This window comes from Magallana gigas, chromosome 8, assembly GCF_963853765.1.
Source record: "Magallana gigas chromosome 8, xbMagGiga1.1, whole genome shotgun sequence".
Classification (NCBI taxonomy): domain Eukaryota; kingdom Metazoa; phylum Mollusca; class Bivalvia; order Ostreida; family Ostreidae; genus Magallana; species Magallana gigas.
In genome coordinates this window covers 32,296,513-32,309,985 of record NC_088860.1, presented here as the reverse complement: position 1 = coordinate 32,309,985, position 13,473 = coordinate 32,296,513, and the positions used below count along the sequence as shown (strand labels likewise).

Below are 13,473 nucleotides of genomic sequence, written 5' to 3'. Positions count from 1 at the left end.
ACAAACACACGGTCAATGACTCCGGTGGTGTGTTTTGCTTTTTTTTACCCTGTTTATTTTTGTTATGGCATATTTTAATATCTTTATCGATTATATACATGTACATGTCTGGTCACAAAATCTAAATTTCTGGTTTGTGGACTTCAGTTTTGAACTGTAATGTTTTACAGAGAACACAAATTCTGCAGCTATTGATGTTTCTGTTCGGAGAAGAGAATTTCAGAGAAAACTGTTAGATTCTCTTACTCTAAGGACAAAGATGTTGCTGGTATGTAAATATACTAAATGAAACTTACAATTTATTCCAACTATCTTGATTACTTACAAAATATGTAAATGTACAAAGCATGAATACATAAATTTCGTTTACTTTTTTTTAAATGATGATCCATAGTTATTTCAATTAATTGTTTATTTATATTTTTAGCCGGGCTCTGCTGAAAGCAGAGTCCTGGCTATAGGCAGGCCAATAGCCAATGTTACTATAAATAGCACAAATAAACAAAAAACCAAACAGCGTCAAGGTAAAGCTTCAGCTATACCAAATAGTTACCCAAAGAGCCACGTTTTGTCAAACGTGTTGGCATTTTGTTTCTTTTTTCAAATTTCGAATGAATTGTCTCTCTTTTTTAGTTTTCTTATTAATAACGTGTTTTTATAACATTACTATGCATTTTGGACACATACAATGCGCATGAATTTCCATGAACTACTTGGTGCACGATGAAGAAACGGGGATTGAATATATAATGCTTGTTGCAATATTCATGGCAGCAACTGTTGAACTTTTTAACTTCTACTTGACAGACTTATTTTTTGTTTATAGCCGCTTACAAAATTTGGTCGCTCTAGAGAGAGAGAGAGAGAGAGAGAGAGAGAGAGAGAGAGAGAGAGAGAGAGAGAGAGAGAGAGAGAGAGAGAGAGAGAGAGAGAGAGAGAGAGAGAGAGATATTTTCAGTCGTTACTACACAATATGCATAAAGACACACCAAAAGAGCCCGGCTTTCAGTACTTCAGTACTTTGATTTAATTTTAGACCAACAGAAGAAGTACGTTCTTTATGGCTATCTGTTCATGGAGGCGTTGAAGAAAAACACGATAACTGAGACCGACTTGACCACACTCCAGAGAATGTGGGGGCAGCACCTCCTGTCCCTGGTCAACAGCGGTATGCAATATTATGTATATAGTTCTTATTTGGCATTCATTATATTGATTGCTATAATTAACAAAATCTTTATTAGATATACGTAGTTTGTTTTCAATGTTTCATTCATGTTTGTTTCACTCCTACAGATAAGGCACACATAGCTGAGAAATACGGAAGAATTCTTCATAACAGCAGTGAAACAGTTTTTAACGTAATTATTTCATTGTGTTAAACTTCACTAATTTTGAATAAGATCTAGACCGAAATGTTCCATTGTAAACAAGTTTTGTCAACATCAATGTTTTTTTTCCTTCATTCCTACCTAATCGTTTTTAACAACATTGTAAAAAAATGTTTAATAATTAGATTTTTCTCCATCTTGCAGATCAAACGATTTCGGCGAAATTTAGAGAGAATGAAAAAAAGCGAACCAAAGTCAGAAGACAGAACAAAACTCAAAAGTCACGTGACAAAGATTGGATTTAGTCCGTTTTGCTTTCGAAGACCCAGATTTCTTGAGAGACTCACAATGTCACTGAAGAATACGTTTGGCCGAGGAGATCCGAGAGATTTCTTGACGCTGAAGTTCCAAGACATTCAGTAAATTATGTGGCGTTTTAGTCACCTGGCTATGGAATATTTGCGGCGTTTTAGTCGCCTTACTATGGACTATCGTTGTTGCGTTTTAGTCAGCTGACTGTGGATTATCGTTGTGGCGTTTTAGTCAACTTACTATTGGATATCGCTGTGGCGTTTTAGTCACCAATAAACTTTCTTAAATTCTCTGTTTTTTTGTTGTTGTTGTATTAATACCGTAACAATAATACATACTAACAAATGCTTTGACACCTGTACACCAATTAAAATTGTTGATATAATTGTATACGCCGAAAAATTCATCAATCAAGTCTTAGTTTTAAAACTGAATTAAATAATACATGTCTTACCACATGTAGTACTCTGACCAGCATCTTAATATAAAGTACTAGTAAACGTCCATTTTAATTTTTTTTTTTTTGCTCTTTGCTTAAGTCGTATCAAAATCTTTAATTTACTTGCTTTTTTGTCATTTGCGAGCTGGTCCTTATTTCTGCACAAGACAATGGGTTTATATACTTAAAAATATTATTTTAAGTATATGTACATGCATGTATAAAAATTTTGAGTTATGAGCAGGAGATTATCAACTCAGATTTATTAGGTCACCTGAGTTATTCAGTTTGAATAATGCTTTACGGGAACACCAATATTGAGGCTAATTCCAATTTTTCATTTTATTCTATAACATGTCAAAAATTCAGGAGGTTTCATAGGCTGCCCTTTCACATACTTTGCTCTTAACATCTCTAGGTGGCCCCCTATGCATGTGAAAAGAACCCCAAATGCATACATATATTTCATTCAACGACCCCCCCCCCTCCATTTTCTGCACCTGAGCATGTTTTTATTTATCTCACATGTCGACATATTTGATAGAAAAATGACTTGTGTGCAAGGATCAAAAGTATGTCACCATACTTCAAGATATATTACTAAAGTTACTCTTTACACAGTTGCTCTGAAAAATATAGTTCCATTATTAATTAGCTACGAAAGACGAATAGGGCCACTTAAAAAAATATTTTTATCTCGTAATTACGAGAAAAGATCTCGTTATTACGAGTTAATTATCTCGTTATTACGAGAAAAGATCTCGTAATTACGAGAAAAGATCTCGTAATTACGAGTTAATTATCTCGTTATTACGAGTTAATTATCTCGTAATAACGAGAAAAGATCTCGTAATTACGAGAAAAGATCTCGTTATTATGAGTTATTTATCTCGTAATTACGAGAAAAGATCTCGTAATTACGAGAAAAGATCTCGTTATTACGAGAAAAGATCTCGTTATTACGAGTTAATTATCTCGAAATTACGAGAAAAGATCTGTTTTTGAAATGGCGCGTTTCATTATTCTATTCTTTTTATATAAAGTGTATGAACTACTGCAATGTCTATTAATATACACTTACTTAGCACATGTGATCATCGTTTAAAACGCATAATTTGATATAATATCGGACCAAGCAGGTTTAAAGAAATTTCAGAAGAATTAGCAAAGCAAATTGATTAAAAAATTCATTGAACTATGTGTCAATAATTAAGAAGGATACGTGTTATTTTTTTTCAGACTCCAAAATGTTTATATAAAATCAATTATTTATGTATCGGTTTCTGATCTCACTCGTGTAGACCTGGGTTATTTGTTGCGGATTCAAATGTAAAGTAACGACAAAATATAGTTCCGCAGTGTGTGCATAAATTTTGTAAATCAAAGATTGTTTTCAAATGATTTAGTGAACACGAAATCGAGCATGCCATTTCCCGCAAGAGTATTTGTTCCAAATCCGTGCGATGGCTGGGAATCAACCGGATGCAGCTAAAACTCGAAAAGGAAAACTACGTAGGCCTTATCGGCTAAATTTAACAATATTTTTATTTTATTTTGAAAATGAAGATTTCGTAGAAAACGGAACTAAAAGGAATTTCTGATATAATGATATTTACTGTATAAGTTATTGAACAAGCTAGAAACGTTTTTAATTTTGTTTAATCTAAGCTGGTAAATTAGGATTTATAGGATCTTTACCGATAATTTACCATCAGCCACTTTTTTCCAAGATGTTCAAAGATTATTTAAAGATTTTTTCTCTCTGATATTTTTGGCGCTAGAGTTTCAGCATGGCCGCTTTACATTTGCCCAGCGGGTTTTCTGTATGATTTGTGAGCATTATGGCAGTCTGTTTAACAAACAGTGTTAATGTTTACATAGAACAGGTATTTTTCGCATGGGTTCTCAAAAGAGTTAAAACTTGGCATAATCCATACAAAGGAAGTGTTGATTAATGTACGCTACATACATGTAATGATACAGATATCTATATGTATAATAATTTCATTTATTCAAACATTCAGTGACTTGGAAACGATGTTTCCGGTTTTTGACTCCCCCTTACCAAAAAAACCCCAACAAATTTTCAAAACTGATTCTTTATCAATCCAGCAAATACTGCATTGATGTGTCGAGCCACACTAAAGCAACGCACTGTGATATATGACAGAATTCAGCTATTCATATACGGAATGATTTTCCTCCGTTTTTTTTTAATAAACCCGTGGATTTATGATTGAGAAATATTGGTCTAGAAAAATCACAGAAATGAAACATCAAAACCAATTAAACACAAAAACGGATCTCATGGGTACTAAATTGATTTATATTGTCGAACTTCACGTCGTTTTCTTCAGCTAATTCTAATTCATTGGCAACAATTACAAACCAAATTTAACAAAACACACTGCTTTTATTCCATATATTACAAAGAAAGAAAGTTCTTAAAAAAGAATACAGTTCTATACAATCAATAAACCATATTTGAAGCACTGCACTTCAACGTACATGTATGTATGTTTATATATACTGTATATCATGTACATATGATTAATGAGAGAGATATATTTAGGGATGTTACTTTGCACATAATTTTAACTGCATGGAAATCTACACTTAAGTCTACATATACTGGTTTTGTAGATGGATTTTTGACTCTATAACAGATCTTTCATCCAAATTACTGACTAATTTTAGAAATAAGGAATCAATGAGTATTTTAAGATGATCAAATAAGGCCGGAGTGATCAAATTCAAAGAAAGCCTAAAGGGGCTTTATGATAGATTCGATCATGCCCGAACGTTATTTGATCACCTTATAATACTCATAAATGATTCCTTACTACCTATATTTATATTATTTAAACTATTTTTCAATCAAATATTAAGTAATTCACATTTGCACTTTATCTTAGTTTGTAAAATTATCCAAACCCCTTCTTGCACCCGAACTGCGTGATTGATTAACTGTATTGGGCTATACGTTACAAAATCGATTCGTAGTGTTATCACAGAAAACGACACGGAAAAATGTCAATATTTACTGGTGTAGTGTTGACTGGACCACATCATGTATTCTCCTCTGTGTAGCAGTTTGTATCCCGTGGAATGGATACTGTGCGAGTGATTGTTGATACGAGTAAAGAGCAGCCTGAAGGTTCCCTGTCATCTGTTGACAGATCCCCAGGATTTCCCAGGAGATGTCTCTGAATAGATTATCTACATACATCCCCTGATCATGGTGGATTAGGACCTGTAATTCATTTAAAGCTGCTTGTGATGATGTCGTATCAATGTGTCTGTAACACAAAAACTTTAGGAAATGTAACATTACACACACTGGGATAGTTAATACAGGTGTGATGCTCTTTAGAGCAGATTGTTGTTCTGGTAATAGTTCACTGATATAACAGATTTTGGGATTAAGGGTGATATTCTGTGCTACAGCCTGTCTGATCTTTGTAGACCAGGACTGTCCTCCTACAGACTCATTATACCTCTCTCTGTCTACAGCTCCCCTATACACCAGATATGGCTGTGCTAACTTGACCTTTGTCATCTCTAAAACAGATAAAGCTTCGCTGTATCTGAGTGTCTTGTAATAATACATGGCAATGTACAACCTATCAGAAATACATCCGAACTTGGCTGTTAATTTCAGCAAGTGACAGGAAATTTTCTCTGCAATATACAGTTGTTTATTGACACCTGTGAAAGTGTTCATATTTTGTAATAGAAAAGAGGTTTGGAGAAGGACATAGGATGTAAATTTCTGTAAGACCAGAACTTGATATTGTGTCATGGGTGACTGTACAATCTTTTCTATCATGTGTATGTCTTTGGTAAAATGGTACTGATTCCCAATTCCAATTAAACAAGTTGTGCACTCCAAGACCAGTTCTACATCATAATCAAATTTAGACATCATCATACTCTCATTTGTGCAAATTAAAATTCTAGGATTGTACAGGATATCAATGATGGAGGACCTGATAGAGGAACTCTGTAACAGACAGGCTACACCTTTCTTGTACAATTCATGTAACTGTAGGAACAATATGTTTTGTGCTGAGCCATGGACCTTTGTCAGAAACAGGTTGTTTTGTGGGATGAAAAAGTTTGGACAGATCCCCTCATACACCCATTTAAGGAGGAGTTTAAAGCAGAGCCAGAAACCACCCAGGAGATTTTGTGGACTCCAGTGAGGTAATGTGTTTTGTTGAATTGTCCAGAAAACTGTTGTCTTCATGTGATAGGAGCACAGCAGTTTACTGGTTTCATCTGATTGTTGGTTTAGAACTTCTTTTAAGAAAAGTTTTAACAACCCATATGTCAAAAACTGACAGTGGTTCATTGACGACACAAGTTTATATTCTGCACGAGAAAAAGAAGTTCTCCATTCTTCATTTTCATGAGGTCCTAATGGGTGTCCTATTGCTACAAAGTGACATCCATTTCTGACAATGTCATCAACAACTTGAGGATTAGGCCATGAGTGACATCTGTCTGTCCATAGGGAAACAGAGGGAGGCCAAAAGTCACTAACAAAACAGTAAGCTAAGTCGTATTCCATTCCGTCTAGGTTACCACTACTGCAGGGTCCATGTAGTGTATAATCAGGACCCAATAAGGAAAAAGTTAACTCTCTGTAAAGAGAACTAGATATATAGAGTCTGTTATTCATTCTGACACATGCTGAAAGGGCGGGTGTGTGAGCAAATGGTGTCAGTAACTGAAGTAAAATGAATCCTGGTGGACTCTCAGAACTCTCAGAGAGAATCAAGGCTGTATTGGCTGTGTTGTAATACTCAGACTGAGACACGTCCATTATCACTCGTAGGTTGTTTGGCCAAATCATAAAGTCATAATCTGATCCCTTCAGTCTAAATCCTTCTCTATAGCTTCCACTCACCATCATCGTGTATGTACCGTGATGTTTGATTCGTCTACCGATCATCTCCGAGATGTCATTCATCTCCCTCCTCATGGTCACTTGTTGTGAGGTTCCAACTATCTGACACAGTACCACAAACACAGACTCGGACATGTGTTGCATTCCCTCACATCTGTCGTTATTGAAATGTATATATTTGAAACTTATCTTTTTTGTTTTTCATTCACATTATTCACAATATCTACAAAACATCAACTGGAAGAAGTACTAGTATATTGCTTAAATTTTTTATAAACTAAGATACCAATTTAATGCACTTACATTTGTGGGAGGAAAGACTCCATGTTGAAAAAATTAATACATCTGAGGAAATTAATCGTGTTTTTTTTATATACATCTCTGTCTTGAAGACGGAAGTTTGACATTTAAGGAAATAAAAAATGTTTGGATTAAATTTTGATGTAACTGTATAAATAAACGTGTATGTAAAGAATAAAAAACCGCTAAACTCCAATTAGAAATATGGTTTTTAGAGTAAGAGCTGACCATGGGATTCATATTCCTACAGTTATGTCCTTCCTTTTGTTGGTTAAATGAAATGAAATAATTTCAGACAAGACTAGTTCAGACTAGATTTTGAATTGTTCAGACTGCAATGTAATGAAAAATCCAAATTAAAGTATGGCAATTCTTTTATTAAAGAAAAAGTAATCAATATTTACGTTGTTTTATTCTCAATCAGGTGACCTTTTGCCATTGGTCTCTATCCATCGTCGTGTCATTCAGGTAACAACGTTACAATTTGAACTTTTTAAACTACATGTACAGGGCCAACTACAACCATCTTTTGTATTTAGCTTCTGTAGTGCAGGATGTAGGTAAATTTTTAAGTTTATAAAGTTAACCTTCCCTGTCAGGGGCCCCATGGGCGTGACCAAATATTCAAAAAACGCCAGGTTTTCAAAAAAAAAAAAAATTCGCAACTTCTGCATGTGTGGGAGAAAAACCTAATGCATGGGTATAATGTTCATGTTTCTAAACTGTGAAATTTATGGCTCCAGGGTAAGGGGTTTAGGCCCTAGCGTGGGGCCAATATGGTCATGTTTTACAAATGTTTTAGACTCTTCTACTATTTTTCTGCCATTTTCATCATTTCAATACAAGTATCCGGATCTTTTCTTTGGAAAACCTGGTTAAAAACCAAATGCATGATTATGATGTCTATGAAGCCCTTTTCCTAAATTGCAAAATTCATGGCTCCTGGGTCAGGGGTTCAGGCCAATATGGTCATACATGTACATGTATATTATTCTAACAATACTTTCTTCTCTATTCCGAGAGCAAAGGGTAGATCAACTGAATGCATTGTTATTATGTCCACAATGTATTCTTTTTAAATTTTGATTTTGTAACCTATAGTAGTTACGTATAAAAATGATGAGATTCCATAACACGTCAGCGGCCCCTTTTCTACGATCAGTCATTTGTAGGCGCTTACTGGACGGTTCATATAGAATCTGACAAGATTGAAATCTTTATGAATCTGTGAATGTTCTTATTTTTAAAAACGTTTTTACATGTAAATGCATTGTTTATCAAATTTTAATTTAAAAATATCAACTTATATTTTAAAAAAAACAACAATCATTAATTAGGTGTATATAGTTTTTTTTTGGTACTCTAATTTGATGTTAATTTTTTTCTGCTCTCTTCCTTTCCTAAATTTATAAAACATCTATGTTTGGCATCATTTAAATATTAATTAAAGACAGCATAAATTATTAAACAACGAGACTTGAGAAAATATATTATTGACCAATGAAGGTAGCAATCTGAACATAAAACATTTTTTTTATATTTTATGATGGTCCACTTTTCAAAGATAATGTACCTGCAAAATGAAACATGAATTCCGACATTGATGTTTTTCTTAGCTTACTACAGGCCATATTTAATTCAACTTTAAAAATTTCATATTTTAATGAAATTAACGGTAAAAGAGTAACAGGTATTTATTGATAACATGAAAATTAAACATGGCTAGGTTTCAATGCATGTTATGAAACAGCAAAACAAATTTTAGCATATGATATACATGTACTTGATCAAAGAACTCCTTTTACACTGTTCACTGTACAATGAGATTACAATTTCATTCACTCCTTTGATATAAATACACGTCAAAATAAGATTGGAATTATAAATGTGTGTCCACTCAACAAAGGTAGTGACATATTTGAACACAAATGTATCTGTGTCCCATAGTAAAAGACTGTAAAATAAGGCTGGAACCTTGTATGTTGAAAGAACTTTCCTAATAAAAATATTCAATTCAATTCATATATAAATAGTGCCTGTTTGGGAGGGTAACAGTTGAAATTGACACCCCGAGAAAACCATTGTCAACCGACGCGAAGCGGAGGTTGACAATGGTTTTCGAGGGGTGTCAATTTCAACTGTTATCCTCCCAAACAGGCACTATTTATTTTGTTATACTGAATGTCTTTTTTAAAATTTTTAAGAAAATTTTACTGCTTTTATATAGGAATAACGTGAATTCTACAGCGAACCGTACGCGCATAATTTTCGCGCATGTAATATCTTTTAATGTTACCCGTTGCCAAGTGCGTTGCTAACGCTGAGGGTAATAGTAAATATTATTAACTGCGTCTTAAACAATCAGATTTCAGTATTTAACATGAAAGTATAACAAATAACTTTGTTAACTCCTTTAATTAAAAATTATATCAATGTAAATCACACCTTCTATTTGCACCCGTCTTTTTTGTTAGACTGTGCAACATAATAATAACTAAATAAATTTAACGAGGCCGGGTCTAATTTGTTCTGCCCTAGATTTTTGGATGAAACTTTTCACATGAATTTCTACTGATATAATTATTATTTTAAGATTAAAAAATAAGACATTTACCACACCGTTTGTTTAGGGGGTCATCTCAAAGTTTGTTCATCTTTAACATAGGACCCTATGGGATTTTGCTTGAAATGTATCAATTTTGCATATTTTTTACATTTTTTCAAAACTTCTGCCCTAGGGATTTCTTTTTCTGTTCTACATGTTAAAGTTATTGCTAAAAGGCATCAAATTGTCAAATAAAAAAAACCTTTTACCTCCTGGTTTGTTCCAGGGGTCTTATCAAAGTTGATTTTTGTATGCCCAATTTCCCAGATTCGTCAGATAATGGCTATTTTTTATTTGACAAAGGCGGAAAAGGTAATTTTCTTAGTATTATTAAAACATTCAGATATATTTAAGTAATAAAAAAATGTATAGCATCACATATTTAGGGTCATTAATATAAGATACATGGTTACTCTCTTGAAATATATGAATTAAGCTATATTTAGGCGGGTTAAGAAAACGTGACAGAGGGCTGGGCTTGCTGAACCCTCTTCACGTTTTCGACCCGAGCCCAAATATAGCTTATACTTCGAGATATTTATGTTTATTCCACAATATAACATTATTTTTACGCATCAAACGAGATATTTTCAACAATTTTCGCTGAATATCTGCAGTTGAAACTATCACGCCATGGCGTCAACCAAGCAAAAAGATGACGTCACAATACAAATGAAACGCTGCGCGAAAGCGTGCGTACTCGTTCTGTACTCGGCCTCGTTAATAAATAATTCATAAATTTTTAAACCCATTTTAAAGATAAACTTATGAATATTCATGTACATGTAGGGTGTTTATGGATTCCATCCTTTGACACTGTCTTTGAATGTTCTCCCCACTTGCTTCTCCACCAGAAATATATATCAGCTGTGGGATATCTTGATTGTTGGACAATGATATACAAGGTATGTATCACAGTCTTCTTATTGTGGCACAATGCATCACTGGTAAGGATTATACTCTGTTCAATCTTAACCAGACACAGTATTATACTAGTAGTTCAGCAATTCATATTTTCCACCAGAGCATCAAACATGTCATCAATAGTCAATGGTTTCTGAAGCATTGCTGCAATTGAAATGTAAACATCCATGTATGATGTAAAGTCATTTCTTTGATACATGTATCATAGTCTTCGAATTTGTCTTTGTGAGTATACTATTAGCAGCATAATAAATATCAATCAGATTTTGCAATTCTAATGTAAGTGTAGAATATCGGATAGCTCAAGTTCTTGTATCAATCAGAATTGGACTATCTCTAGTAAAATTTAAAGGGAAAAGATGTATGCCTGTAAATCAATTTTGTATGATGATATATCAAACACATTGCCATGTCCTGATATTTCTCCATTTAAAACTGAATTTGGCTTTCCGACAGTGTACATTCAATACAAAGAATATTAGTCTTTTCATTGTTAGATATCATAATAGTAAAATTTACTATAACTGTGGCAGCACTGGCTGAAATTACGTCTTGATTTTCATATGAAAAGACATTGAGATTTTGATCCTTGTACATGTACTTACCATTGATTAAATCTTTGGGTGGAATCTCTCCTCCGTGAGCTAGGACCTCCCTTCTGAAACGCTCACCCATTTCTCTGTAAAATAAGTTGTGAATATATTTTTATAAAAATCCACTTCATTGTTACATAATTCTTTTTTGTTTGTTTGTCAAAAGACATGTACATGTATACATGTATGTGTTTGTTCATGTATATGTACTGGTATATTTTGATAGCTACGGCTAGAAGGCATGCAAAATATATATTTCAATTTCATATTTCAGAAACAGTATCAACTGTTTGAAATTTGTATCTTTTATAGAAAATATTGAAGATACTACAAAACTGTGTAACCCAATACCATTTACATTGCTTCTGAAACAAAGTGAGTCAGGTAGTCTAATTATTGCAGCTAACTATGAACACCTGAGTTTGGTCACCCACCTGTCTAGGGGATCCTCCTTGAAGCACTGCTGCCAGATTTCTGATGCCACCGCCCGGGACATCAGGTAGGAGTAATAGCGGGCCCCATAACCATTCAAGTGGCCAATACGCAAGTGAGGAGCCTGAAAGTTAAAAAATATCATATCTTTCAAAAACATTTATATGTTTGTTAATTTGTATCAATATTGGCATATTAAATTCTCATTTTGCTTTTAAATTATTTATTCACTCATTACAAACAAAATATTTTTTTAACCCTATAGGTTTATGGTACATGAACATTAGAAGATTTAAATGGGAACAAAACTAAAACTGACTTCCCTGTAAGCGTGAATTTGTTATAAGCATGCTTGCTTAAACTGTTTTACTATACTGTAGTTTCCACTTACTGTGCCTTCCACGTAGGGTACCCCCATGTACTGGTTGTGGATTTCTGCGTACAGCTCAGTGGTAGACTTTTCCAGAGGATTCTTCCCATGAAGCTTCTGACTCAGCATGGAGTAAACTATCTGAACTTGCATTTCCTAATAAAATGGAAAATCTTTATTGATCTTGGTACAAGATATGATTGTATATCACATCTAACAGCATGGGTGGAGTACAGTATCTGGACTTGCAATTTCTGTCTCCTTGCTTCAGGCAGTTTATTTTTCTACAGATTAGTTGACATGCAACATACCTTTATAAATGTTTAAATTAACATGTAGATTTTATTAGGAAACAAAAAACACATTGAAATACTGCATGAGCTGATAGTGGTGGAAAACATAAAGGAAGAAAAAACTCTTAGCTATCTAGCTATCTGTTTGGAGCCTATTTCTGATGAAATATTTTTAATACATGTACTTACAGTGGCTGAAAACATATTGCTTGCTTTACAATACTTCTTAATGGCTTCCATGGGTAACAGTTCTCCTGTTCGAAAATGTCTAGCAAACAAACTGATTACCTAAAGAAATGAAAAAAAAATAAATAAAAACAAACAAATGAAAATGATGGAAAAAGGAAGTCCATACAGATGCATTGTGTTTGTTCAATAATTCACAGATTAATATAACCCTTGGGTCTGTAGCAAAAATGTCCATAAATTCCGAGGGAACTTCAGCAAAATCAGTTGGACACCTTGTACCTGTTAATAAAATACCCCCAAAAAACTTCAGCAACAAAGATTAGGATAGACCCAACGGAAAATTTTACCATTTAATAGCCATCTTTCTCTACTCAAGCACTCTTTCCCCACAGTCATCTTATACCATCTACCAGTATATATATACTATGTGTACATCATCAGCAATAAATAGATAAAACTGAAAATTATGATTGAATATGTCAGTGCCTGTGTAAAGTAAAGTAAAGTTAACATGTGTAAGGTATTTGTTTTTATTGATTGAATTCGTAATCGTTACTTGAATGAATAACAACTTTAAAAAAAATAATAAACATTTTTTTAATACAGATCATTAAGAAGTTTTATCTAATACAGGTGAAAAGATTATTATAAAACTACAACGCTTTATACACTATAATAGCTTATCTTAATAGTTTATTCATCATTTCGAGAGTTTTGTTAATAAAGATGGTTATCTTGATAGTTATCTAGAACATAAATGATAACATCAATGT

The 13,473-nt window shown here is 33.5% G+C and overlaps 2 protein-coding genes across 2 annotated transcripts; one reads left to right on the top strand and one right to left on the bottom strand.

Moving 5' to 3' along the window:
• The first annotated feature begins 149 nt into the window (after positions 1–149).
• LOC117690256 (uncharacterized) lies at positions 150–1,867 on the top strand. Its single transcript, XM_066068518.1, has 4 exons — positions 150–268; positions 1,037–1,168; positions 1,297–1,361; positions 1,536–1,867. The coding sequence occupies exons 2-4, from the start codon at positions 1,075–1,077 to the stop codon at positions 1,752–1,754; spliced, it is 378 nt and encodes a 125-aa protein (XP_065924590.1). The 5' UTR covers positions 150–268; positions 1,037–1,074; the 3' UTR covers positions 1,755–1,867.
• An 8,759-nt stretch (positions 1,868–10,626) lies between these two features.
• Positions 10,627–13,139, bottom strand: LOC136270566 (mitochondrial intermediate peptidase-like). Its single transcript, XM_066068516.1, has 6 exons — positions 12,909–13,139; positions 12,701–12,799; positions 12,240–12,374; positions 11,851–11,972; positions 11,429–11,502; positions 10,627–10,967 (listed from the first exon to the last, which is right to left on the bottom strand). The coding sequence occupies exons 1-6, from the start codon at positions 12,933–12,935 to the stop codon at positions 10,900–10,902; spliced, it is 525 nt and encodes a 174-aa protein (XP_065924588.1). The 5' UTR covers positions 12,936–13,139; the 3' UTR covers positions 10,627–10,899.
• Between the last annotated feature and the right edge of the window lie 334 nt (positions 13,140–13,473).

Coding starts and splice junctions, on each gene's coding strand:
- LOC117690256 (XM_066068518.1), top strand. CDS start 1,075: ATGGAGGCGTTGAAGAAAAACACGATAACTGAGACCGACTTGACCACA. Junction 1,169..1,296: donor CCTGTCCCTGGTCAACAGCG/GTATGCAATATT, acceptor TCACTCCTACAG/ATAAGGCACACATAGCTGAG. Junction 1,362..1,535: donor GCAGTGAAACAGTTTTTAAC/GTAATTATTTCA, acceptor TCCATCTTGCAG/ATCAAACGATTTCGGCGAAA.
- LOC136270566 (XM_066068516.1), bottom strand. CDS start 12,935: ATGGACATTTTTGCTACAGACCCAAGG. Junction 12,375..12,700: donor GCAATATGTTTTCAGCCACT/GTAAGTACATGT, acceptor CCATTTTATTAG/GAAATGCAAGTTCAGATAGT. Junction 11,503..11,850: donor AAGGAGGATCCCCTAGACAG/GTGGGTGACCAA, acceptor CTTATTTTACAG/AGAAATGGGTGAGCGTTTCA.